At 38.7% G+C, this 26779-nt stretch overlaps 4 protein-coding genes across 4 annotated transcripts; 3 read left to right on the top strand and 1 right to left on the bottom strand.

Moving 5' to 3' along the window:
- Positions 1–205: 205 nt before the first annotated feature.
- On the top strand, positions 206–2287 carry LOC137942718 (protein WALLS ARE THIN 1-like). The gene is made up of 7 exons (XM_068788452.1): positions 206–400; positions 533–595; positions 683–799; positions 889–1147; positions 1209–1364; positions 1574–1725; positions 1880–2287. Exons 1-7 carry the CDS (start codon positions 237–239, stop codon positions 2046–2048), a joined length of 1080 nt encoding a protein of 359 aa, XP_068644553.1. The 5' UTR covers positions 206–236; the 3' UTR covers positions 2049–2287.
- Positions 2288–3333: 1046 nt separating this feature from the next.
- Positions 3334–5930, top strand: LOC137942651 (WAT1-related protein At5g07050-like). Its single transcript, XM_068788379.1, has 7 exons — positions 3334–3596; positions 3688–3750; positions 3891–4007; positions 4107–4365; positions 4493–4648; positions 5010–5161; positions 5586–5930. Exons 1-7 carry the CDS (start codon positions 3424–3426, stop codon positions 5785–5787), a joined length of 1122 nt encoding a protein of 373 aa, XP_068644480.1. The 5' UTR covers positions 3334–3423; the 3' UTR covers positions 5788–5930.
- A 12571-nt stretch (positions 5931–18501) lies between these two features.
- Positions 18502–23416, top strand: LOC137940636 (protein TORNADO 1). The gene is made up of 3 exons (XM_068785790.1): positions 18502–20011; positions 20469–21715; positions 21920–23416. The coding sequence occupies exons 1-3, from the start codon at positions 18502–18504 to the stop codon at positions 23291–23293; spliced, it is 4131 nt and encodes a 1376-aa protein (XP_068641891.1). The 3' UTR covers positions 23294–23416.
- A 377-nt stretch (positions 23417–23793) lies between these two features.
- LOC137967195 (uncharacterized) lies at positions 23794–26358 on the bottom strand. The gene has a single exon (XM_068813678.1). It carries the CDS (start codon positions 25346–25348, stop codon positions 24083–24085), a length of 1266 nt encoding a protein of 421 aa, XP_068669779.1. The 5' UTR covers positions 25349–26358; the 3' UTR covers positions 23794–24082.
- Between the last annotated feature and the right edge of the window lie 421 nt (positions 26359–26779).

Genomic DNA, 26779 nt, shown 5'->3' with positions numbered 1-26779 from the left:
AGTTTTTGTCCTTCAGTGCCAATCTCACTGCCCATCCCCACTTTTTCCTTCCCAGGATCTCATCTCAGCCACTTGAGCTTTATCTCCAGGATGTTACCAGAGAGATCCCCAATGGACAGCCACATTTAATGCAGAACAGCCTGTTTAGAAGCTCTATATATGAAGATTAATGGGGGAGATGAAGACGACGGGGCGAGGCGAGTGAGGAGTGAAGAGTGAGGAGAAGAGAAGGGAAGATGACGGTTGTTCTTGCAATGATCTTTCTGCAAATCTCGTATGCAGCCATGTATCTTATGACACGGATGGCTCTCAACAAAGGGATGAGTCACTACATCTATGTCGCATACAGGCAGATCATTGCCACCTTTCTTCTGTCTCCTTTTGCTTATTTTGCAGAGAGGTCAGTCGTAGATACTAGATACCAGACCCGAAATTAAATTAACCTCTTTGGAGTTGAGTACTTTGATCTTTGATCTTTGATGGTTGATTTGATTTCCTTCTTTCTCATTTTATGTTTTCTGTTTTTGTGCAGGAACCAGAGACCTCCATTGAGGAAGAAAACTCTGGGACAGATTTTTATGCTTGGACTACTTGGGTAAATCTCAAATGAGTTGAACTTGGAAGCAGGATGAATTTGGACTGGTTTTGGGTTTTGATTATAATCTGTTTCATCGTTTTGCAGGATTACATTGAATCAGAACTTCTATAACGCTGGCCTTTCTTACACAACTACCACTTTTGCCTCCACGATCGTCAATCTTATACCTGCAATCACTTTTGTCATGGCAGTATGCGTGAGGTGAGTCTCCCCTGGTTTCTGTTTCTGGGTTTTCTCTCCTTTTCTCCCTCCTTGATGTTGTATTTATGTTGTTTGTTTTGTTTATGCAGGCTGGAGACTGTGGATTTGAGAACTAGAAGAGGGATGGCCAAGGTGCTTGGAACGGCTTTTTGTGTGGGAGGAGCCATTTTTATGACACTCATCAAGGGCCCTGCACTGACATCCATTAAGCTTCATGAAGTACCAAGAAACGTGGTTTTGTTTGTGGATTACTTCAAATCAACTGATTTTAAAGCAACAAATTGGATCTTGGGTGCTTTCTTTGTGTTTGCCAGTGCTTTGTCTTGGTCGTCATGGATGACCTTTCAGGTCTCTCGCTCTCTCTCTCTCTGTCTCTCTCTCTCCATGAACTAACCCATTTGCTTCACAGGTATTTGTAACAAAAGATTACCCTTGTCGATTGTCATTAACCGCCCTGATATGCAACATGGCTGCACTTCAATCCATTATAATTGCACTACTATTTGAGAAACCCTCAGCTTGGAAGGTGAAATGGGATATACAGTTATTAACCTGTCTCTACAGTGTAAGTATTTCAAATCTTTTCACTCCTTTCTCCTTAAATGAATCTTAATTTTTTTTAAAAGAGAAGCTTGGATAGGGGTGTGTCAGCTTGAAAGATGAGAAATGGGTTCCCATAATTTGTTAATTGCAGATATTCAGAACTGCTCATGCTTGAGCCACTTTTTTTGGCTTTTGCAAATAAAAGGGTGGCATTTGAATTGAAATTTACAGGGTATGGTGCCTTCAGCAATTGGATATTTCATTCAGGTGTGGGGTGTCAAGGAGAAAGGACCTGTTTTTACAGCAGCTTTCAGTCCATTAACTACTGTGCTGGTAGCCATCTTAGAGCCTCTGTTTCTCCATGTTAATCTTCACCTGGGCAGGTCACTCCTCACCTTCACATCCTCACATTTACCAATTTGATCTTTCAATCTTAAAGCTTTAATTTATCTTCACTTTACCATGAAGTGGAGAAATTTTCAAGCTGTGACTCGCATTAATCTGTCAAGGTTGACATCTATTCTCTTCTCTTCTCAGCTTGTTGGGCATGGTAATGGTGATTGGAGGGCTTTACAGTGTTCTATGGGGCAAATCCATGGATGAGAAGGCAAGAGAAAGGAGTAGTGGTCAAGTGAGAGATCAATTGGAGGCAGAAGAAGCCGGCATCACAGAAGCTTTGCTAGCAAAAGATGTAGCAAAGCAGTGAAACCATGGAAGGCAAGTGGAAGAAGGGGGCAGGGTACTGGTTGACATCAGAAGACGATGATGTAATACTGTCCAGAGAAAAAATATATAAAAACGACCTGCCTGGAGTAATTCATGAAGGTTACAGAAACTTCATTTGTTACAGTTCTTTTGATTGCGTAGAAAAGGTTGCCAATACCAGTGAAAGTTTGCCGTCTATGCTACCCTTTTGGCCACAGAGAGATAAAAAGAGAGACAGAAAAGTCGGCAGGTGGTAGAAGGAAACTAAATAAAGAAACACAAAAGAAATAAAAGAGAAAGTTTGTGGTTCAAATCAATCGTCTTTCGTTCATGTCATCGACCTTTCGATTTCCCATCATCATAATAAAACACATGTAGGGGGGAAATGTAGGGGAGGGTGGCGATTCCCGGATCTTCCCATTTCTACATAGTTGAGAAGAGGCTCCGCCCTTGCTTATAAGGAAGGTGTCCCCTCGTCTCCTCTGTAGGCGATGGCTGAGGTTCCTCCCCCATCAGGAAGAAAATACAAGTAGTTTCCGCCGTCGCTAATCATTCATTTGTTCACCGGAGAGGAAGGTGTCCCCAAGTACTAGATAACATATCTAATATTGAAAAATATACACAGGATTTTGATTATCCATTCTCAAAATTCAACGACCCATTTGAGTTCTTGAACGTGCACCAAATTAAGATGTGAGATAAAAGGAAGACAAGGATAGTCTGTCAATAGGCCACCCATGTTCAACAGTACAATTTATGCTTATCCATTCTCTAAACCTTTCCAGAGTTCTTTTAATTTGGATTATTTTGGCTTTTCCAGAGTAAGAAAGCTTAAGGCTATACCATAACTCCTCTGGATTTCAATTCCTTCTACTTGTGGTAAAAAGTCCTCTAAAATAGTAGCTTTATTATCCATGAATAAATTTCATAATCATCTGCTTCCCAATCCTCATAAAGAGATTGTTAACGCCAGTTGTTACTTGAAATGGTTTTCTATGGAACATTGCCAAGACACTGGATAGCTAATTTCGTTAGATCTTGCCAGGATAGCTCGTGATGGTAAGTCTCATGGGAACTTGATTCACTACCTGCAATTCTGCAACTAGTTGGTGAGTGCGGTTTAATTCATTTATTGTCTCGATCAACCTGCAATTCTGCAGTAGGCATAGATGTCCGCATCGTAAAAACCCATCTGTACAACAAAAAAATACTTAAAAAACGAGAGTAGCGATAAACCAAAAACGTCATGTGCCCACTGACCCGTAAAAAAAAGGTCGTCGCTTACTCTCTGGGGAATTTAAAAAAAACCGCATCAATTAAGGGGAAGGGTGGATGTGGAAGAGGAGGAAGAAGCTTTGGAGTGGGAAGAAGGCAAGATGAAGGACTGCTGCCTTCTTTCTGCAATGCTCTTTCTTCAAGTATGCACTGCGGCCATGTATCTATTGACACGGGTGGCACTTACAGAAGGCTTGAGCCACTATATCTATGTCTCTTACAGGCAGATTATAGCTGCCACCATTCTTTCTCCTGTTGCATACTTCACTGAAAGGTATTGTCCAGTTGATGAATTCTTTGTTAAAAAACTCAGAATTGGTACATGGGTTGTCCCTATATTGAGTGAAGTTTGTGGATTTTTGCAGGAATCGTAGGCCTCAACTGAGCCTGAAAAATCTGTGGCAAATTTTTTTCGTTGCACTGATTGGGTAGGTCTTGGACAGGTGCTGCTGGGTCCTGTGAGAACGATTTTTAGTTGTTTTGTGACAAACGAGCTTTTATTAATTATTTTTAGGACCCCTGAGTGAGAACTGGATTGTTCTTCTTATGCTTTGAGTAACTTTTGCAGGATTACCCTGAACCAGAACCTCTATTATGCTGGACTTTCCTATGTTTCTACCACTTTTGCCTCGACTGTGACTAATCTCATCCCTGCGATCACTTTCATAATGGCTTTTTTTCTGAGGTTTAGTGCTTCTGCCTCTCTCTCTCTCTCTCTCTCTCTCGCTCGCTGTCTCTATCTCTCTCTCTCTTACACACACACTCTTTTCCCTCTTATGTTCAGACTTGAGATAGTGAACTTAAAGAGCAAAAGGGGGTGGGCTAAGGTGATAGGAACAGTTGCATGTGTTGGAGGAGCCATGATAATGACCATGATCAAGGGACCAGCACTGAAATCCATGAAACTTCAGGCAATACAAGAAAATGTGATTTCACTTGTAAGCAGCATCAAATTTACTGAAACCCCCACAAGTAACTGGTTGTTGGGTGCAATGCTCCTCTTTGCAAGTGCCCTCTCATGGTCAGTATGGATGATCTTTCAGGTTTGTCTTGTACATCTCTCGTAAACAATTTTCTCTGTCTATTTGCCTGTATAAGGCCAATGCCAGTAGATACAGTAGGGGAATGTGAGGAATTTTCATTAAGTTAGGATTTTCATCAAGCTTTCAGGTAAAGGTGAGTAGAGATTATCCTGCTCAGATGTCTCTAACAGCTCTGATGTGTACAATGGCTGCAATACAATGTACTGTAGTTACCCTTCTGTTTGAAAAACCATCAGCTTGGAAGGTGAATTGGGATTTACAGCTATTAGCTTGTGCTTACAGTGTAAGTTCTTCAAATCTTATTTCCCCTTTTCATTTCGTAGATTTGCATATAACTGTATGAAGGTCTTAAAAATCAAAAACCCATATCAGGATTAGCTCTTTTTTACTTCTGTTTAGAAACTTACTGAAACTTTAACTGTATGAGGCCCTGTTTGGTACAAACGGAGACAGAAAGAAAACTACAGCAAAGAAAATATTTAGAGGAAAAGAGATTTTTTAAATACATCAACTTTTTTTGAAATCAATTGATTGTGAAATATTCAATGTAAACAAATAAATCAAAGTGACAATTTTTTCTTGGGTTATGACCATGAACTCGTGATATGTGGGTTCATTTTGGCTTATTTGTCATTAATTTGCAGGGACTTTTTACTTCTGCAATTGGGTATTTTATACAAGTATGGAGTGTGAAAAAGAAAGGACCTGTTTTTGCAACTGCTTTCAGTCCATTAACAACAGTGCTAGTAGCCATCTTAGAACCTTTCATTCTCAGGCTGTATCTACACTTGGGCAGGTATCCCCATCACTAAATTTTCAAATGCTCTTTACATTATATACTCAGGCTTTAAATTTGAATTTCTTTTTAAAGTGTTAGTGTGAATATATGCGTTTATGTTGGGGAGTTGTGGGAATGAGAGAAGGTTAATTACTGTCACTGCCCTGAAAATTGTAGAATCAAAGTGTTTGTTTCGACTAGAACAAAGCGAACTGGACTACTGATTCTAATATTTTAAAATGTTCAAAATGATGCTTCATTGATATTTTTATATATATTTGAAAAAATTGTATTTCTTTTAAAAATTTTAAGCGATCCGAATGTCGCCCATTTTTATGCCTACCGATGGACAATCACTAACCAGATGGATTAGATTTCCTGAGTGATTTCTTTATTCCTCATGCAACAAATGTAATGTGTTTTTTGTCTTCTTTTTAATCAGCTTGGTGGGCATGTTGCTGGTAATTGGTGGCCTCTATGCTGTCTTATGGGGCAAAGCTACAGATGAGACGACAATAGGGAGTAGTTATGAAGTGCAAAGTAGACTGGAAGCAGAAGAAGCAGGCATAACAGAACCATTGTTAGTGAAAGATATAACAGCCCAATTAAACAATAGCTTGCTTACCCAAGGAAGCAGAAGGTAGATTTCATACAAAGCTCCTTCAAGAGTTTCTTGTAATAAACAGTTGGTGGATTCAAAAGTTCCGATTGGTCAAGCAATTTCTTTCTCTGTTAATCCATGGATATGCTCGTTTTAATTTAAAGGTTGCCTCTATGGTGCTAGTAATTGACGGTGTCTTTGTCTCTCTGCCATGATTAGATGATCTAAGGTTCATAAAAAAGGAAAACATTCAAAAGTCATCTAGTTTTAAAATCCATTTTTATCTCTTCTTAAGAGTTTTAATGCTAATTAGCATGTTGATGGAACTTTTATCTGTCTCTTTTAGAATCCTTAGTGTTGAGTTAGAAACTCAAAATCTAAATATGTTTCCTCGATGCAAAAGATGTCACTATTATTTCATGGATGAATACTCTTTTATCTACAAATTCTTGAAATTGTTTTCTCTATAGAAAATAATATTTCCCGATGATATTACTTTGATTGATACATGTATTTATAATTACAGGATGATCAAGGATTTACATGAATGTAGAGTTACACATGTACATGACTGTAGAGTTAGAAGTTGAGACAATCTCAACTTCTCTTAATCTGATCATCTTGATCTCTATCATGCCCCCACAAGTTGAAGCTCCGAGAAGAGATTCTAATCGTGGTCTTCAAGAAGAGAAAGCGTGTTCTAGGAAGCGATTTAGTAAGAGCATCGACTAATTGATTAGCAGATGATACATGAGTCACCTGATGAGCACCACTTTGAACGTGTTCTCGAATGAAGTGATAATCCAAAGCTACATGTTTCATTCGCGAGTGAAAAACTGGATTGGAGCATAAATTGATAGCACCTATGTTGTCACAATAAAAGATCGGCTGTTGTGGAAGAAAAACACCAAGGTCAGTGAGAAGAGAGCAAATCCAACGAATCTCAGTTACAGCGATTGCAACAGATCGATATTCTGGCTCAGTAGAGGATATAGCCATAGTCTGTTGCTTCTTAGAACTCCAAGAGATAGGATTGCGACCGAGGTAAACAACATAAGTACCGGTTGAATTAAAATTATCTTTGTTACTGCCCAATCAATATCAGAGAACGCATAAAAGAACAAAGAAGATTGTCGATGTAAGACGATACCATGATCCAGAGTCCCACAAAGATATCGTAACAAACGTTTGACAATATCCCAATGATCAGTGGTGGGGCAATGCATAAACTGAGATAACTTATTTACCACATAAGCAATGTTAGGGCGAATGAGAGACAAATATTGCAAACTTCCAACAACTGTTCGATATTCAGATGCATCATATAGTGTTGTGCCAGACTGAAGTGTGAAAGTAGATGATGTGGCAAGTGGTGTAGCGACATGTTTTACATTGGTCATGCGTGTGCGAGCAAGGAGATCACAGATAAACTGGCGTTGAGAGAGAAGAAGGCCTTGAGAACGAGGAACAACTTCAATACCGAGAAAATAAGCCAAGGGGCCAAGATCCTTGAGTGAGAATCTTTGAGCAAGTAGGTGAATGAAAATTGTCATAGTTTGATCATTGTTTCCTGTAATAATAATGTCATCAACATAAACCAGAATATACACCACATCTGAACCTGTATGTGAGATAAATAGAGATGAGTCTGCATGAGAGATGGAGAAGCTCGAAATAATGAGGAACTGGCGCAACTCATGATACCAAGCACGAGGTACTTGCTTAAGACCGTAGATAGCCTTGCGAAGTTTGCAGACAAGATTCAAATTATCACGGTCAGTGAAACTCGGTGGTTGTGTCATAAATACATCATCAGATAGAGTGCCTTGGAGAAATGCATTATTAACATCAAGTAGGCGAAGAGACCAACCACGACTTATTGCAAGGCTAAGAACAATGCGAATAGTAGTAAACTTGATAACTGAACTAAATGTTTCATGATAATCAACTCCAGGGCACTGGTGAAACCCTTTGGAAACTAAACGAGCCTTGTACCTGTCAATGGAACCATCAGAATGATATTTAGTATGAAAATTCCATTTGCAACCAACCAGATTTTGCGAGGGATCTGAGGGAAAAAGTTCTCATGTACCATTCCGAACAAGAGCATCATACTCATCAGACATAGCCTGACGCCATTCAGGATTGGTGAGAGCTTGAGTTACAGTTGTGGGATCACGGTTGGCAGATGCGGGAATTTGGGCTGTGAGGTTTAGTTTTTGGATGGGTTTGGAAATATTGTTCTTGGATTTGGTGACAATAACAAGGGGGGTGATGATGTAGATAGGGATGATGGGTGGGGGTCAGCCAAAGTGGGACTATGGGTTGGAGGGGGGAGTGGTGATGGAAAGGGCCGGGGGGGGGTCATGAACTAAGGGCGCAGGGATCGAACCTGCAGATGATGTGGTGGGATCAAGACATAGATATGCATTGAGTAGTAGAATACCCTAAGAAAACACACAGAAAGTAACAAGGAGTGAGTTTGTGAGAAGAGTATGGCTGAAACCATGGATAACAAAGACAACCAAAACTGCATAGTTTAGAATAGTTAGGAGGATTGCCAAAAAGTTTGGCATAAGGTGAAAGAAGACTTAATGTGGGTGTGGGAAGCCGGTTGATGAGATAGACAGCAATGGAGAAAGCATATGACCAGAAAGAAAGAGGTATATAAGCATGCGAAAGAAGTGACAAACCTGTTTCTACAATGTGACGATGTCGTTGTTCAGAATACCCATTGTGTTCAGGTGTATGAGGAGGAGACGTAAGATGAGAGATACCATTGGACGCCAAAAAGGACGACATTGATTTGTATTCCTCTCTCCCCCCCCCCCCCCCCCCCCCCCCCCCCCCCCCCCCCAATTTTCAGAGTAAAGTGTCTTAATCCGTTTACCAAAGAAATTTTCAACTATAAATTTAAATCAGATAAAGGTATCAAGTACATGTGATTTTTGTTTGAGATGATAAAACCAGATATACTTTGTAAAATGATCCTCAAAAATGACATAATACTTGAAATTATCAATAGAATAAATTGGAGAGGTCCAGACATCCGAGAATATAATATCAAGAGGGGAAGAAGAGAAGTGTGGAGTAGGAAAAAGATAATTTGTGACTCTTATTGCACTAACAAGAATTGTAAGTAAAATTAAAATTTAGAAGATGAGACAAGTCTAATTGAAAAGTGGACATGATATGCCGTAGAATCGGAGACGATAGATGACCTAGACGATGATGCCAAGCAGACGAAGTGGTCTTGACACTAGAGAAAGCAATTATTGGTGGAGACTGGACTGGGGACGATGGCCATTCGTACACACCATCCTTAGTTCGACCCTGAAAAGTGTTACCCCCGTACGAAGTGGGTAAGAATTCAATGGAAGTATGATTAGTTTGGCAAAATTGAGAAATAGAAATAAGATTATTTTGCATGGTGGGAATACAAACAACATTATTTAATAAAAATGTACGAGAGGGTGTGGAGAGAGATTTGTAACCAGTGTGCATATTAGGAAGACCCATGCCATCACCAATCATGATGTCATCAGTACCGTAATAAGGAGTATGAAGAGAGATATTACTCAAGTCGGTAGTGACATGGTGCGATGCTCCACTATCCAGAAGCCAAGGAGAACCAGTAGAAGTGGTGGTGGTGGCAAGATGAGCATGTGGTTGCCATGATGTCGCAGGATGATGTTGCCAATGAAAGGTGGTGCAAGGAGCCTGGGGAGGTGGCAGAGACTATTGCATCTGGCGAAAGACAAGACATTGGGGAATGTTGTGTCTTTTTTCCCGGCACAACTAGCAACGGCCGAGATAAGGGCGATGTTGAGATTGACCATTCAAATTAACTATATTGTGGAGACCAGAGGTAGTACCTGGTTGTGAGCGTGATGAGGGCGCCCCTTGCTGTCTATGATTGCGATCATCAGTCCTACTAGAATTGAATCGAACACCGGTAGGATTTGCAGAAGTTGGAAATGGAGAGGAGTGAGTTTGTTGAACACGTAGAGAGACTTCTTTGTTGATGGGTTTTTCATGCAGATCATTAAAAGAGATGAGCGTGTCACGACCATTGATATTATCAATAAGTGGTTTGTACTCATCATTGAGCCCATCTAGAATTGTCCCAGTGAGATCCTCTTGATCCATGGGTTTGCCTAGGGCCACAAGTTCATCAGCTCGCGTTTTAATATACTGCATACATTCGTAAATCGATTGAGATCCCTTAGTGGTATGTTTGAGTTGATCCTTGATCTATTTAATGTGACCTCACGAGGGCTCAGCATATGTAGTGGCCAAAATAGTTCAGGCTTCATGAGAGGTACTTGAGTGAGTGATAAGTGGAATAGTAGATGGCATGAGAATACCAATAAGAGCTCCAAAAATAAGTTTATCTTGACGAAGCCATGTAGTGTGTTCAAGATTCGGAACTGCATAATTATTGATCATCTTTGTGGCAGGCGGCAGAGAATAAGAACCAGCAACGAACTTGAGAAGATCATAACAAAAAAGAATAGCTTCTATCTGAGCTTTCCAGCTAAAATAATTTGTGGAGGTGAGCTTGACTGAGTTGTGGATGTGGAGTACCATCAATGGTGTGATTGGGTCGTGACCATTGGGAATAATAATACGAGATTCTTCAAAAGCCACGAGTAATTTTTTTTTCGTGTGGAAATCACACATGTAAAATTCGCACGTGTGAAGATCGCACATGCATAACTTCTTCTTCCCGAAAATTAAACCGACCTCGGATTAAACTGAAGGTCGCGGGAAAATAAAAAGCGGGAAGTACCTGGCTTGCTGCGGCGACGGCGTGCGGTGGCGTCAAGCGGCGACGAGCAGCAGCGGTGAGCGACAGCGGCTTGCGATGGAGTGAGGCTGCCTATTCGGGCTTGGCAATGAAACTTTCAACGGCAACAAAAGGTTCGACGGTGACGGAAGCGGTCGGGGACGGAAGGTTCAGCTGGCGATGGTTTTCGATGACGACATGGCGACGGTGCAAGACCGTCAACGGGCGAATGAGCAAAACAGAGTGTTGGAACTCTGGTTAGCCGCCGCGGCGTGCGGCTGCTGGCTGTGGCAAGCGAGCGGCGACGATGACGACGACAAAGTCATCAACGGTAGCGACAGTGGTAGTGTGCAGCAGCGGCTCAGGTAGGCTTTGCAGAGACCTTCTGGGATAGAGTGGAGGGGCTCAATAGAGAAGACCAAACTGAGCTCGGTGTCAGGATGCGGAAGCTTAGGGACCAATCGTCAGTGGCAGGGGCGGTAGAGAGAAGAAAAAAAAATATCAGATCATATGCTTTGATACCATATAGAAAATAATATTTTTCGATGATATTACTTTGATTGATACATGTATTTATATTTACAGGATAATCAAGGATTTACATAAATGTAGATTTACACGTGTACATGACTATAGAGTTAGAAGTTGAGACAATCTCAATTTCTCTTAACCTGATCATCTTGATCTCTATCACTCTCTACCACAAGTGTTAAGTTGTGGAGTTTAATTAATACCTTACGCTAAGTCGGTACGCAAATCGACCTTTACGGTAAGGTTGTCGTGGGGGTTGGAAGGGGGGCGGAATCCCTGAAAGCTCCACAATATATTGATTGTTGTTTCATTAAGGGTAGTTTGGAGATTTTATTCTTGTACTGCAGTTGCCTTAATTTTCTCTTTATATTTGGGGGCAATGCTATTAGGGCTTGTTATCGAAGAAACATCAACAGTTGCGGCTAAGAGAGGTTAGAAAAAAACACCAGTGTGTGCGATTTCTCTTGTAAACTACTTCATCATTATAGTAAAATATTGTAGTGGCAAAAGACAAAAGGTAGTTTCACCTTGACACAAACTTGTTTAAATCTTATGTTTTTCGTACTACGATTTTTATTGCTCTCGTTAGTATTGAATTAGGGCGTCCAATTCCTAACAACAAGTACAACGGGGAATTATGGTTGGCTATCAAAAAGAAAATTATGTTCTACAAGGATAAACTTAGAGTGGGTTGTTAATCCACTCCTAAGGCATTTGCAACACAAAATTAATTCACTATGTTCAATAGCTAAATGACATCTATGCAGTTGACCATAAAGGTCTAATTACAATAATTAAATACACTTAGGGACTCGTGGTCTGTAATAACTAGCATTTTCACCTATCAATTAGTTTATCTAAGCTTAATTGATTGGTTTACATATGCTAAAATTGCTAGTTTAAAATTATAGCACAAAATCTCTGAGTAAGTAGATATTATAATAATTAATACACAAATGAATACAACTAATCTTAAGTGATTATACCAAAAGAATATTAGTTCAAATTTAATCTTGAATAAGATTTCAAAGTAAAGCTCAATAAGATTTAAAAAACTCTCAACCTGAAATTAGACTGAACTGATTTCAAAGTATGAAGAGCAATTTCAACTTGACAAACTCTAAGTTCTACCAACATATTCTAAGGTAAGAGAAAATGTTGCAATGGTTAGAACCTTTTTCGCAAACCACTTAGTCTTGAACCTTTCTCTTAAATTCAAAAATCTTAAATTGATTTGGATGTATAGGAGAGCTTGAAAATGCCTTGTCCACTTATGTCATACTTGATGAACAATGTAGGACACAATTTTGTTTAAATAAAGCTCAATTAAAAGATAAACAAACTACCTATTTTTAGCCATTTTTCTAAGAAAATGACCCTTTGTCGTATCAAGCAAATAATATCATAAAAATTCAGTAAATTTTTTAATATTATCAATTTGATATGTTAAACATAATGGTAGGTCCCTTACAAATCTTGGAGACCCACTGTGGCCAAATTGAAGCTTTGAATCTTCATCCGTAAAAGTTTCTAGAATGAGTCATATTAGATCAATGGTAAAATCATAATGGTCTCTATTATTTTGATGATAACAAAATAGCTAGCCTGAAAGTGTACTATTAGCAATGTGATCAGTGTATTTTAAATAGATATTCTAACACAAACATTATGAAGTCTATGACAAAAACTCAAAACAAAAGAATGATCCATCAAGTTGCCAAGTCAACACCTGAAGTAGAAAGTCATTGAAGATTGTTGGTGTGAAGAAAAACTTAACTAAGAAGAAGATTGAAGATTTAAAGACTAGAGTCCAAGCATCATTAGAAAAATCTAAAGAACTTTAGTTATGTAAGTAGATAACCAACCAAATTTTGATTCTTAAGCACAAGTATGTTATGGAGCATTCCATTTATATTTTCAAACCATACTCAAAATCATCATATGCATGTTATAGAAAATTTCTAGAATTATAACATAAATTTTCATCAAATATAAACTTTACTAGAAACTCCAATCTCATGTTTTTTTATTATAACGGTCTTTTAATTCAAGAAAAATATTAGGGCATAAAATATTTTCCAAAAAATTATTTTTATTTGCATAAATATTTTGAAAAAATTATGACCCTTATCGTAGCCTATATCATGCTTAGAAAAGACTTTTGCACATTGGTAGTAAGCATGATCAATCATCCTACATAGGCTTGATTGATCATCTAAATGCAACTTGACAAATTTCATAAAACATGACCGATCATCCTACATGGGCATGATCGACCATGCATCTGCAAGTAAGAACCTGTGATAAAGCTTCTTGAATTGATATGATCAATCATTCTGAATTAGCACGTTGATCATCCTGAACTAGCACGATCAATCATCCCAAAGTTGCACATTGGTAGTAAGCATGATCAATCATCCTACATAGGCTTGATTGATCATCTAAATGCAACTTGATAAATTTCATAAAACATGACTGATCATCCTACATGGGCATGATCGATCATGCAGCTGCAAGTAAGAACCTGTGATAAAGCTTCTTGAACTGATATGATCAATCATTCTGAATTGGCACGTTGATCATCCTGAACTAGCACGATCAATCATCCCAAAGGCATGATAAAACATCGTAAATTGGCATGATCAATTATCCCAATGGCGTGACCTATCATCCACTATAGTATGATTTATCACACTGAACACTACTTGACCAATTCTATAAAGCATGATCTCAATGAGACATGATTGACCAACAAGTTTTCTAAAAGGTTGAAAACTTGTTGATTGATCATATTTTTTTTTATTGATCGAGCAATACTTTTTACAACTTTTTATAAACGGTAAAAAATAGCTATTTTGGCTAGAAAACCTATAAATAAGCTCCTGAACTTGTAGAGGACAATTTATTGAACTTATATTGGCATACCAAATGTCTGAAAATTATTATTTTTATTCAAATTCTGATTTTTAGCTCTTTGAAGAGAAAAAAATCCAAATTTACCTGAATCTTCAAATTTCTTTTCGTATTCATGGTAATCAAAGTTCCATCAATCTCAGTAGAAGAACGAGTACCTCTTCAAAAGAAAGTTGCAAGTTTTGTTTTTTTTTTTTTTTTTTTCTAGAAAGAGAGATTTGGCATTCTAGAGTCTTGAATTTAGAAAGGGAGTACCCACTATAGCCAAAATCTAGTTGTATGAAAATCTCTTGGGGAAAGACTGGGATAGTGTAATTGAGGATTACACTTGTCTTAAATTTTATTTTACACTCAATTCAGCCTCCCTTGAACTGCGACCTGAGCCAACAATTGGTATTAGAGTAAGCCTAAATCATTTAAAATCTAAAATTATATTTGATTTCATTGAATTAATTTTGTAGCATCCCAAGAAGATATCATGTTCCAAGAGGGTCATGATAGTTATGAGGAACCAAACAAGGAAAAACTTATGAGAACCTAGATGAATCCATGTCCTTACATAGAAGAAAAGAAAAGAAAATAAGAAATTAATAAGGTAGCTTTCGAAATTAGAAAAGGAAATTAAATTATTGGAAAGCTAATTGTTCCTCCAAACTAGAACAACTTAAAAAGGGAAAGGCTCATCTTAGAATGTGAGAGACTTGAACTCCATTCTTAAAAATTCATGAGTAGATGAATGAAAATGACAACCTTTGCTTAAAGATTTTAAGAATGTCAAGAAAAAAACAAAGTACTATGAGTAGATGAAGGAAAAGCCTTTGACTCATCCCATGCTTTAGAGAAATTAACTTCAAGTGAAGTCCTTCGGATAAATCAAAATATAAAAAAAAAAAAGTGAGAAAAGCAAAATTTAGAGCTAATGTCCATGAGACTAGAAAGGTGAGAAAATTTAGAAATTCTCATAGGGCGAGTGCGACAAATATCAGAACATCACCAATGCATAATAATACATATTACAAATGTGAGACTATAACCCATTATGCATTTGAGTGCTAAGCCAAAAGAGCACAACTAAATGGCTTAAAGAGAATTTGGATTCCGAGGGGAAGCCTTAATTTCTCTTCAAATATTGAGATGGTGCAACACAAACAAATTTGGGTAGCGAACGTCACTTGATCTTCAAGCAATGAGTGGAATCTCTGAACTAAGCTATACTCTAAATGAACATAATCTTAATAGGTTGTGGGATAAGAATTATGCAAATGGAACTTAATAATTGATATTCATGTCAATTCAAAGATTCTTACATGAGATTTGGCTTTGATGATTGATTCAATATTATCATTTAACCTCATAATACCAATCCTTGACTAGTTTATGTAGACTTCCAATTTTTATTAAAATCAAAATCCTATGTGAACTAGAACTTTAGTAACCATTGGCTTAAGGAACATTAGATTGTCTTTAGCCAATAACATGTCAAGAAAAGATTATATTAGTTTCCAACCAAATCTGATTTTTCTGGAAATAACATTGGTTGTTCTTAAGTAAGACTAGCCAATCATTTTTCCCTCGTCAGATAGATTGATTCAATCATTCCTCCCTCCCCAACCTTTGTTCAAGGAGTTTCTGTATCATTCTATCAATGGATGGAGCCAAACCAATTGATAGACCTCCTTGTTTTCTGAAGCTAAAAGTGATAGATTGAACTATTTTTTACGTCTTTCGGTCCTGGATTTGATCGATGTGGCAAGAGGTTCAGGTTGAAAATTTTGAGTACTCTGCTCCAGGCTAAGACATTTTAGTGCATTGAATTTCTGGAAGTAAAACAATACATTTGGAAATCTTGTAGTCTTCTAGAAGTGAATGCTTTGAAATATTTCATTTTGGTAGCAGCGACCGCTTTAGATCTTGTTCCTCTGCAGTTTTTGTGCATATTAGTAGTAATGTGATTAGTTTTGATGCATAGTTCTTGTTCAATTAAGTGGTTATGCTCAGATGATTCACTCATGTCTACATGAACAATCTAAACTCAAATTTTGAAATCCATGTCCATCTTAATCAATACAAGGGATTTATATGAATCCACCCATGCCCAACTCGAACAACTAACCTTAAGGGGATAAAGCCTACTCACTAAGACATAGAAGACAAACTTTTTTAAAATGAGTAAATTTCCTTGCTTATGTGTTGATGCATTCCCTACCTTCTCATAGTTTCAAACAAGAATTCATAATTGAGAAATGACCATGCATCTTATTGTTTTGTAGTATCTAAAGAGCATGACAATGTTAGGAATTAGACGTTCTAATTCCAAACTAACGAGAACAATAATAATAATTACTAAAAAAAACAAAAAAACAAAAAACACAGGAAGATTTATACAGGTTTGCCTCAAGGTGATACTACGTCCTGTCTTTCACCCCTGCAGTAATCCACTATGAAGATGAAATAGTTTACATGAGAGTGAAATTTCTAAACTACCCTTAATGAAACAACAGTCAATATACCATGGATTTGGCGAGGGCTCTACCCCCTTTCAACCCCCACGGTGACCTTACCACGAAGGTCGTTCCATCTATCGACTCAACGTAGGGTGTTGATTAGGCTCCACAACTTAACAGACAAGTCACTCTTGATTATTAGATATTGTCTACCTTATGGTGTTAGTGGTTGGATTTGGTCCTCCATTGCAAGCATCCACTTTCATCAGCCGGATAGACAATTGGTATGGAAGCACACCATTAAACATTTGAAATCAAAATCTTACTTGATTTCATCAAAAGATTTTAATGGCATATCAGGAGAAAATTATTTTTCCCGAAGAACAGTTCGTCAACGGTCCCCCAATATTTAAAGAGATAAAGTACATGCATTGAAAGGTAAGAATAGAATTCTTCCTCCAATCCATAAATTGGGACATTTGACATATCACAAAGAATTAACCATTTGTACCATGAAAAATGGTTAATGGTCAACTCATCTCCAAGTAGGGGACTTAAACAAGAAGATAAAATAGCAACTTCGAACAAACTCTAAGGCAATTAACCTCTTATTATGTATATGAAGTCTTGTATGCGTTGAAAACAGCCAAAGAAATTTGGGATAAGTTAGAAGTGATCCATGAAGGAACTAAAAGGATCAAGGACTCTAGAATCAGACGAATCAATTGCTAACGTGAGTTCTAGGTTCAATCATATAATAAATAAGTTGAATATACTAGAAAAGGATATTTTCCTTTATAGGAGAAATTATTACAAGTTTCCCAAGGCGCTTCCAAAGTCATTGGACATGAGGAAGACAATCATCCCTGAGAATGCTAACTTTAGAATAACAAGCTTGGAAAAACTACTTAGAATCCTCCTCACATATGAGATGGAACCTCAAGAAAAAGAAGTAGAAAAACTTAGAAGGAAAAATATTGTTCTTAAGGCCAAGTCTAGTGTGAATGATGACTCTAGTGAAGATAGCTAGGGTGATGTGAGATTCATCACTAGATATCTTCAAAAGATATAAAGGAAAAAAAATATTTTAGTAAAGGCCAATTCAAACCTAATAGTGATAAGTAAATTAAAAAGACTGATATTTGCTTTGAGTGTGGAGAGGCAGGGCATAAAATAAACAAACACCCAAATATTAAAAGAAGAACCACATTAACTTCTATTAGTCTTACTAATGTCAATATGTAGCAGTTTAAAGAAAATTCCAAGGCTAACGAAAGAGAGTTACGTCTAGAATCCAGGGTCTTTTCCCCTATATGAAGCTCCTTAAAGCTCTCCTCTGTTTGTCTGCCACACTTTGCTTTTCTCCTTTATTGGATGCTGTCTTTCTTTTGTGAGCATGACGGTAAAAGAACAGAGAATGAGAGAAAAAGTCTTACAAAGAGACAAATCTTTTTTCTAACTTTTCCCATTGATGGCAGCTTAAACCAGATCCCACTAGCTACAGCATTCATTAATCTACATCCGTTCACACTTTACAATACCTTTGAGCATCTCCTGCGTGGGTGCCTGACTTGGGAATAATTTGAATTTTCTGAGTCATGTTTCTGCAATTCAACTGAACATGGAAAAGCATAAACTGGTACCATCTTCTGAACATGAGAAAAAGAAAAAGTGTTTGGTCTCATTGAGCTGGAATCCAGAAGGAGAGGTTGGGATCAAGAAGCTTTACGACTTCACGTTGGAGATGATGATCAACTAACCGAAGCCTGTACAAGCAAACATCTCTCTGATGCTGCTTCATTCAAGGTACCATTTACATCATTGTTAAGGCAGGAAAAAATTTCCACCTTTTGAGGAAGCTACTGGGAGTTTCTTCCCTGGATTGTTCCTTTATATTGGAAGGGGTTGAGTAATTTTTCATAATCTCTGCACAGACGGTTTGCATTTGGAAAAGTGGAACTCATTTTTAAAAGTTTTCGATTCTTAAACAGATAAAGACAAGCAGCACTTACCTGCTCTTTCAGGGTTGTTAAGTGTCCAAAGATCTGCTGATCTATCCATTCTTCTAGAGAAAAAGGCAATGGCTTCCCAGCAGATTCTCAAAGATCTCTCTTGGGCTCTGCAAGTGTTCCAGTCAGGAAATCTCAATCTTCACACAGTTTCCTTCTACAATTCTCAGCCAACTTCAAGCTGCTTCCAAGAAACAGAGAGCTCCATGTGCATAAACATTTCCAAAGACAAGGATAACATTCAATACTTCCCTCATCTCCTTGCAGCCCTAGCAGCGTCAAAAGAAAATCAAAACTCTCTGAAGACATTAGAGTTTCACAGGGTTGACTGGGAGTTGCAACAAGTCCGTAAGCTTGGAATGTTACTAGATAAGAATTTTAACATCAAGCAAATTACATTCCAGACAAACAAATTCAATCCTGAAGGGTTATCAGAGCTCTCAGAAATCCTCAGGAGAAACTGTGGGATAAAAGAAGTTATATTCTCCGAATCAAGAATAGGATATGAAGGAGCCGCTTTCATTGCTTCTGCATTGAAGAGAAATGAAACTTTGGAAGAATTGCAGATATGGGATGACTCAATCGGTTCAAAGGGAGCAGAGGAGCTTTCAAAGATGATAGAGGTGAACTCAACACTTAGACTCTTGATACTTCTTGATTCTACTCCTCTCACAGCGACCCCTCTTATTTCTGCTGTTCTGGCAAGAAACAGAGCTATGGAAGTTCACATTTGGAGTAGCACAAATGGAGAAAAAAGCTCCAAGATTGTAGAATTTGTACCTGAAAATAGTACCTTGAGAATTTACAGGCTTGATGTATCTGGTTCTTCCCGAGTTGCGTGTGCTTTGGGATGGAACACAACAGTCAGAACACTAGATATGACTGGGATCAGGCTAAGATCTCGCTGGGCCAAGGAGTTTAGATGTGTTTTAGAACAGAATCGTATATTAAAACATGTAAAATTATCTAAAACCTGCCTCAAAGACAAAGGTGTAGTCTATGTTGCAGCTGGGCTTTTCAAGAACCAGAGCATAGAAAGTTTAGAGGTGGATGGAAATTGGTTCAGTGGAGTAGGGGTGGAGCATTTGTTATGCCCATTAAGCAGATTTTCACCTCTGCAAAGTCAAGCAAACATTTGTTTGAAATCCTTAACTTTTGGAGGTGGCAGAACCAAGCTAGGAAGAGATGGAACTATCGCAATCTTACGACTTATGGAGACAAATCAAAGTCTGACCCATTTAGGTATCCATGATGATGAAAGCTTGAGACCAGATGATTTTATACGGATTTTCAGAAGCTTGGAGAAAAATGCCACCCTGAGATTTTTTTCTCTGCAGGGCTGCAAAGGTGTTGAAGGGGAAATGCTGTTAGAGGCCATAATGGATTCGTTGCAGCTTAATCCATGGATTGAAGAGATTGACCTTGAAAGAACTCCTTTACATACTGAAGGGAAAACCGAAAGAATTTACCAGAAGCTTGGTCAAAATGGAAAAACAGAACCTGAAATAGAGTTCTTTAAAGACATGCCACTAACAATGCCCAAGAGTTGTCGAGTTTTCCTCTGTGGACAAGAATTTGCTGGTAACAAAACAAAATTCAAGCATTATTTTTACAAATAAACTTTTTTTCCTGTATCATTATTTTTACTAATCACAGATTTTCTGTTCTAGAAACATTGACAAAATCCACATACGAATTTCTGACTTGAGTGTATCAGTGGCATATTCAAGAAGGCTGGCATTCACATTTTGAAGCTCTTAACTCTCTGTTTTAACCATCTCATGATTTCTATAAACCTTCACAAATAAATTTTTCTACAAGACATACAGAAAGGCATCAAACTTGTTTACACATTTGCTGTTTTATTCAATTTCTTGTGTTGATTTCAGTTCATCAAAATATGACTCTCTTCAGGTCAATCACAAACCACTTATCTATTCATTTTTCATGCCTGCCTATTTCATAAATGCCACACCACATCTAGGTCATCTTTTTTCCATATTAGTTTGGCGTTTTCTAATTCCTACAATATTCACAGGTAAAACCACGCTTTGCAATTCAATTTCACAGAACTTCTCTTCATTCAAGCTACCTTACTCAGATCAGATTAGATCTCTGGTAAATCCAGTTGAGCAAGCAGTGAGAAGTTCAGGAGTAAAAATCAAAACTTTCCATGATGAGGACACAAAAATTTCAGTCTGGGATCTAGGTGGCCAGCATGAATTTTTTGCCGTCCATGATCTCATGTTTCCTGGCCATGGAAGTCCTTCATTCTTCTTAATAATCAGTAGTCTGTTTAGAAAACCAGGCAACAAAGAACTAAAAGCAGCTGCTGAGATTGAACAAGATGTACTTTACTGGCTGAGGTTCATAGTCTCCAATTCAAGGAGGGCCATATCTCAATATATGTTGCCAAATGTAACAGTTGTCCTAACCCACATGGACAAAATCTCAAACCCAATTGAAAGCTTGCAACCTACAGTTATCCTGATGCAAAAGTTAAAAGAAAGGTTTCAAGGGTTTGTAGAGTTTTATCCTACAATCTTCACTGTCGATGCAAGATCAAGTGGCTCTGTGGGCAAACTGACGCATCACCTTCGGAAGACTAGTAAAACAATTCTTCAGAGAGTTCCACAAGTCTATCAACTTTGTAATGATCTGGTACAGATCTTGTCAAGCTGGAGAGCAGAGAACTACAACAAGCCAGTAATGCGATGGAAGGAATTTTGCGACTTGTGCCAGGTGAAGGTCCCAGCCTTGAGAATCCGATCTAGAAACCATAATCTTGAAAAGGTGGAGATGAGGAGGAAGGCAGTGGCAAATACTTTACACCAAATGGGGAATGTGATCTACTTTGAAAATCTGGAGTTTCTTATCTTAGACTGTGAGTGGTTCTGCAGGGAGGTTCTAGGCCGCCTTGTAACGTTAGATGCCAGAAAGCCAGGTTCTCAGGAGAAGAGTGGGTTTGTAAGCAGGAAAGAGCTGGAGAAATTTCTAAGGGGAAGCTTACAGGGTCACTTAATGCCGGGGACGGATTCAAGAGTATTTGACAACTTGGAGGAGGGAGATCTGGTGAAAATGATGTTAAAACTGGAGCTTTGTTATGTGCAAGAACCCAGTGATCCAAATTCTCTTCTTCTGATTCCAGCATTTCTTGAAGAAGGAAGGGGGAAAACACCAAAATGGCCCCTGAACACGCCTGGTTGTGTTTATGTGGGAAGACATCTGGAATGTGATGATTCCAGCCATATGTTTCTGACTCCAGGCTTCTTCCCCAGGCTCCAGGTAACTACAGTTATAATTTTGAAATAAGAAATATATAAATAAAATCTGTTTTTGAGTTTTTCACTTCATGAAATTTTTTGCAATAGAACAAATACTGCTAAAGAAGTAATTCTACAAACAGTAGAGGAAATTGAGGTTAATAATTTTCACATTGTACAAAATAAAAAGGAATCTCTTTCCAATCTCACCTTTTTATGAACCCAGGTGAATCTGCATAACAAAATATTGGGATCGAAAAATCAGCCTGGAGCTACATACAGTCTGGAGAAGTACCTTATATCGATAAACATTAATGGGATTTACATCAGGGTGGAGCTTGGAGGGCAGTTGGGTCACTTTATAGATGTTCTAGCATGCTCTACAAAGAATCAAACTGAAATTCTAAGGCTCTTTAGACAACTTCTAATTCCAACAATCCAGGGAATGTGCCAGGGTATTACCTTGACAGAAAGCATCATCCGACCTCAATGTGTTCAAAATCTGATTCCTCCAAGATACAGAAAAACCCAATTTGTTCCTCTGCAACAATTGAAAGAGGCCCTTCTCACAGTTCCAGCAGACAGTATGTATGAATACCAACATACATGGAGCAGTGTATCAGATGGTGGTAGATCCATCTTACCATCTGGATTTGATTTTGCTAGAGATCTCCTTTCTGAGGATGATTTCCATGAAATACTACATAGAAGGTACAATGACCTCTACCATCTTGCCATAGAATTGGAAGTCCCACTTGAAAACACCCAAAATCCACCTGAGGATGAACATGACAGTTCAGTTGATCCGTCATTATCCGGTATTGCAAAGGGTGTTGAAGCTGTTCTACAAAGGCTGAAGATCATAGAGACAGAAATCAAAGACTTGAAGCAGGAGATACAAGGTTTAAGATACTATGAACACAGACTCTTGATTGAGCTCCACCGGAAAGTGAACCACATAGCAAATTTTAGTGTCCAACTAGAAGAGAGAAAAGTACCCCACATGTTTTATTTTGTCCGCACTGAAAATTACACAAGAAGGTTGGTGACCAACATAGTTTCAGGTATGATGGCTCTCCGGCTTCATTTCCTGTGCGAGTTTCGGAGAGAGATTCATGTTATTGAAGATCAGATCGGATGTGAACTGATGAAAGTAGATAACAGAGCAGTCCAGTGCCTCATTCCATACATGAATAAGTTCATGAAACTAGTGACGTTTGCTTTAAAGATTGGAGCCCACTTGGCTGCAGGTATGGGGCATATGATACCAGATTTGAGCCGTGAAGTGGCTCTTCTTGCTGAATCAAATTTCGCCTATGGAGCAGCTGCAGTGGGGGCTGGTGCTTTAGGGGCAGCAGCCATTGGAAGCAGGAGCAGACACTTGCAAGGAGACAGGTCGAGGGATGTCAGACAAGATCTCAGAGGAGCTCATCAGTGGGTTGTAGATTTCTTGAGGAACAATAACTGCACAAGTGGAAAGGATATAGCAGAGAAGTTTGGATTGTGGAGGGTGAGATACAGAGATGATGGGCAGATAGCTTGGGTATGTAGGAGGCACTTAGAAACAAGAATAAATGAAATAATAGAAATACCCATTTGAGTTTATGCTTTATTCAGATCGGACATGGTCACTCCTATCAATGACAAAGATGTTCTTTCCCCTTTATGTTTGTACTGTAAAAATGTGTTTCTTTTAATTCTGTATTTATCCTAATATTGACCATTTAGGAATTAATATGAGAAAAGCAAACATGAATAATTAATATCCAGTGAATATTTATGATGTTTAAAATCTGAGTGCCAACTAACATTCCAATGTCGAATGGTAACAGAGATTAAAATTGGATTCTTTCAATTGCAAAATGGTAACAAGTACAAAAAGGAAACATTTGCTCAAAAAGAGATGTAATATTGTTCTTCACCGTAGAGAAACCAGTGCTTTACCATGATGATCAGAGACGAATCCTACCAATATAAATCTTGTATCTTTATTATTTGCTGCATCCATCCCTCCTGTTCAGATCTATCTTCATGGATTCTTGTCCTAGTCTCTCTGACTCTCTCTCTAATCCATCATCAACACATTCTACCACCACAATATGTAAACAGTAAAAATGAAATCATCAATTTCTAGGAATTTCACACCAACAAACGCAGAGCACACAAGTGGAAATAAGGACATTTGCCATACAAATCATAAGAAGATACAGAAAATCTCATACACATTGCAGTTGTGAATGCTCATACACATTATAGACTTCCTCCTTCTCAAAGTTATTCCACACACAAACACAAAACAAGACTCTAATACCGACATACTAAGATGATCAGTCCTATCCTAGAGTCACAAGTATTTTTATAATTATATATAAAGAGTCAACAAAATGCTTCAAAAGAAAGCTCTACTCCCATAAAAGACCCTTGAGCCAGTTCCCTTCTGCTGGAGTTTCGATTCAGAGGTTGAATTACTATTTGCTGGAGCAGATCCACCATTTTCAATATCCATGGGAAGCTTCATCTTGGCCAATGATTCAGTAAACTGCTGCATGCTCTTCATATACATGTCCACTATCTCCTGCTGCACCACCTGCTGTTCAGGCTCAATCTTTATATTTATAATTGGCTGTGGGAATTTACTACCAGCTGACCCACTAGATGAATTAATTTCAGCCTCTCCAGCATCTGCATTTTTCTCCACCTTGGATGAAACCTGGTCTTGAGTATCAGAAACTGATTGAGTACTAGTGTGGCCGGCAGTAGAGGGGGATCCACTTGATCCATTCGTTGAGACACTGCTTACAGGTGTATCATTCTTCAAAGACTCCTTCGTGAAGCTTTCCACAACCTGAACATCTACACCCGAATCTAAATTATTGCCATTCTCTGAAGTGATTAAGCTCTCAGGGCTCTGAGCATCCAAATCAGTGCACGGAATCCCAAAATATTCAGATACCATTAGTTGGTTTTCGTTCACAATATTCGGATCGGGGAACTCAATCTTAGTGTACTCACAAGGGAGTGAACTAGCCACCTCGGAATCAACTAAAGTTTCACCTTGGGACAGCGATGCTTGGGGGGGAGGAATAGCCAACACCTCCGGTGAAGAGCCAACATATGAAAGAGATAGCTGCACAAAGCCTGCTGGAGAATGGAATAGATCAGTCGAAGAAAGTGAGAATTCTTGCATCAATTTCCTATTCCCCACCAAGATCTCTGAAAGGGGAACCAAAGCAAAGCCCAATAGCTGGTCTTCCAGGTAGTTTTTCACCCGGCTAAGCATCCATATCTCACATTTAAGAGATGAATCCCCAGTTCGAACCTTGAGTTGCAGGCTCTCATTGAAGACTGGATTCTTCCCACCACCGTTAATGATCTGAGTTGACACGGTTATTTCCGGGTCACTGGTGAGGTAGATCTTTGCATAAACATCTTGTTTCTGGTAAATGCAGATATTATGGATATCTCTTGCCTGATGTATGTAAACGTCAAGAACGCCAACACAGCCCTCCGAATTTCCTGAGACTGCAAGCTTCTGCTGAGGCTGAGCTTCAGTAAAAGTGGCCAACTTCAAAGGAGTGGTTTCATATTTTTGCCTCACAGTTTTCACGAGGGTGGAGTCCGCAAGGGAGGAAGAGAATAACTGATGAGAATTCATTTTCAGAAGAAGAAATTACAGTTTGGGTAGCAGAATCAGAAGCAAACAAGCTGCAACACGTCAAAAAGGACACCACGCAGGGCCTTACCTAGGAGGAAACTGCAAATAGTTTCTCAACAACAGATTTGCATAAGAATAAATGGTTCCCAAAGCTCCACAACTTGCCTCTATGGCGTCTAGGCTCGGATTCTAAACTCCCAGAAAAATCAGAATTAAGAAGAGACGACTAGTCGCATCAAAAGAGGAGCTAAAAGCAGGAGCAAGGACAATGACTTTGCCTGAATGAAGAGACCAAAGTGACTTTTGGGACAGAAACCTCAAACCCTAAGTTAAAAAATGAAAGAAGCCAAAATACACATGGATTCTTCTACTGCAAAAACCAAGAATCCGAAAAGTGTTAAATAAGATTGGAGATAGTTCTTCCAAACACCCAACCACGAACCTTATACCTTGGAAGAAGCTTAAACCCAAAACCCTAAAACAGCATGAGCAAACTGAGGAGACCGAAACCACTTGGCTCAAAACCCTACCATGGACTATACAGCAGAAGAAGTGTTTTCGACTCCTTAAGTCCAAGACAAGATCACTGACAGTAGGGCTTCACGACCCAGAAAATTCCACTGCTCAAAGACTCCGCACCAAATTTCTAAATTTCTGAGAACCTGATGGGTTTAAAGTTTCGGGAAGTCGCAAACTGAACACCCAACAGCCACACTTCAAGTGCTTTCCTTTTCCCGAAACCCAAAATCAGAACTCGGAACGCGAACAGAGACCCGTCAACAGTTGGCTCCAGGAGCTCGGTGCAGCATCCAATAAAGCTACCATTAACAGAGGCAACACAACCAGAACCCGAGGAAAACAATAACCCAATAAAGATAAAGAGGAGGGGGGCAAGAACTGGAATCAGATTGCACCACACACCATTCAAGGATAATTTCTACGTCAAAGAGTAAAAGAAATACAAACCAAACAAACAAACAAAACACGGGTAGACAACGAAGCCTACGAATGACAACCCAGAAGATTTAAAAAGAAGAAAAAACCAAAACGGGTTTTCCGCCTTCCTGCCATTTCCTCAGGTTTTTTGGCCAAAAGTCAATAAATTCCGGTAGATCTTGCGGCTCTTATCCAGAGTCGGACAGACTGACAACCGCCCTCGTGAGTCGAGTAACACAGTTAAAGAATTAAAGTAGCCTCTGCTATTGTAACTGCAAATCAGATGAGGAGAATAATCCACCGGCCACTTGCCACAGGCCACCATCTTCCACCTTCCTCCTGAGTGGGTCTGCAACGTCTCCTCCCTTCGTATTTTTATATTTTTCCCATTATACTCAAATTTAAGCCTGCCGGTAATCTAGAAGGCTTTGTCCCCTCGTCTTTAAAGTTATGAAAAGGGGAAATTCCCTGGATTTGAGGATATCTGCCTCTTTG

This window comes from Aristolochia californica, unplaced genomic scaffold (genome assembly GCF_029961685.1).
Source record: "Aristolochia californica isolate CCGP_79_NKW_82.1479 unplaced genomic scaffold, dmAriCali1.0.hap1 SCAF_10, whole genome shotgun sequence".
Lineage (NCBI taxonomy): Eukaryota > Viridiplantae > Streptophyta > Magnoliopsida > Piperales > Aristolochiaceae > Aristolochia > Aristolochia californica.
The sequence above is the reverse complement of the archived record's forward strand: the minus strand, read 5'-3'. Positions and strand labels throughout refer to the sequence as shown.

Coding starts and splice junctions, on each gene's coding strand:
- LOC137942718 (XM_068788452.1), top strand. CDS start 237: ATGACGGTTGTTCTTGCAATGATCTTTCTGCAAATCTCGTATGCAGCC. Junction 800..888: donor GTCATGGCAGTATGCGTGAG/GTGAGTCTCCCC, acceptor TTGTTTATGCAG/GCTGGAGACTGTGGATTTGA. Junction 1,726..1,879: donor GTTAATCTTCACCTGGGCAG/GTCACTCCTCAC, acceptor TTCTCTTCTCAG/CTTGTTGGGCATGGTAATGG.
- LOC137942651 (XM_068788379.1), top strand. CDS start 3,424: ATGAAGGACTGCTGCCTTCTTTCTGCAATGCTCTTTCTTCAAGTATGC. Junction 3,751..3,890: donor TTTTTCGTTGCACTGATTGG/GTAGGTCTTGGA, acceptor TAACTTTTGCAG/GATTACCCTGAACCAGAACC. Junction 5,162..5,585: donor CTGTATCTACACTTGGGCAG/GTATCCCCATCA, acceptor CTTTTTAATCAG/CTTGGTGGGCATGTTGCTGG.
- LOC137940636 (XM_068785790.1), top strand. CDS start 18,502: ATGGCTTCCCAGCAGATTCTCAAAGATCTCTCTTGGGCTCTGCAAGTG. Junction 20,012..20,468: donor CTGTGGACAAGAATTTGCTG/GTAACAAAACAA, acceptor CAATATTCACAG/GTAAAACCACGCTTTGCAAT. Junction 21,716..21,919: donor GCTTCTTCCCCAGGCTCCAG/GTAACTACAGTT, acceptor TTATGAACCCAG/GTGAATCTGCATAACAAAAT.
- LOC137967195 (XM_068813678.1), bottom strand. CDS start 25,348: ATGAATTCTCATCAGTTATTCTCTTCCTCCCTTGCGGACTCCACCCTC.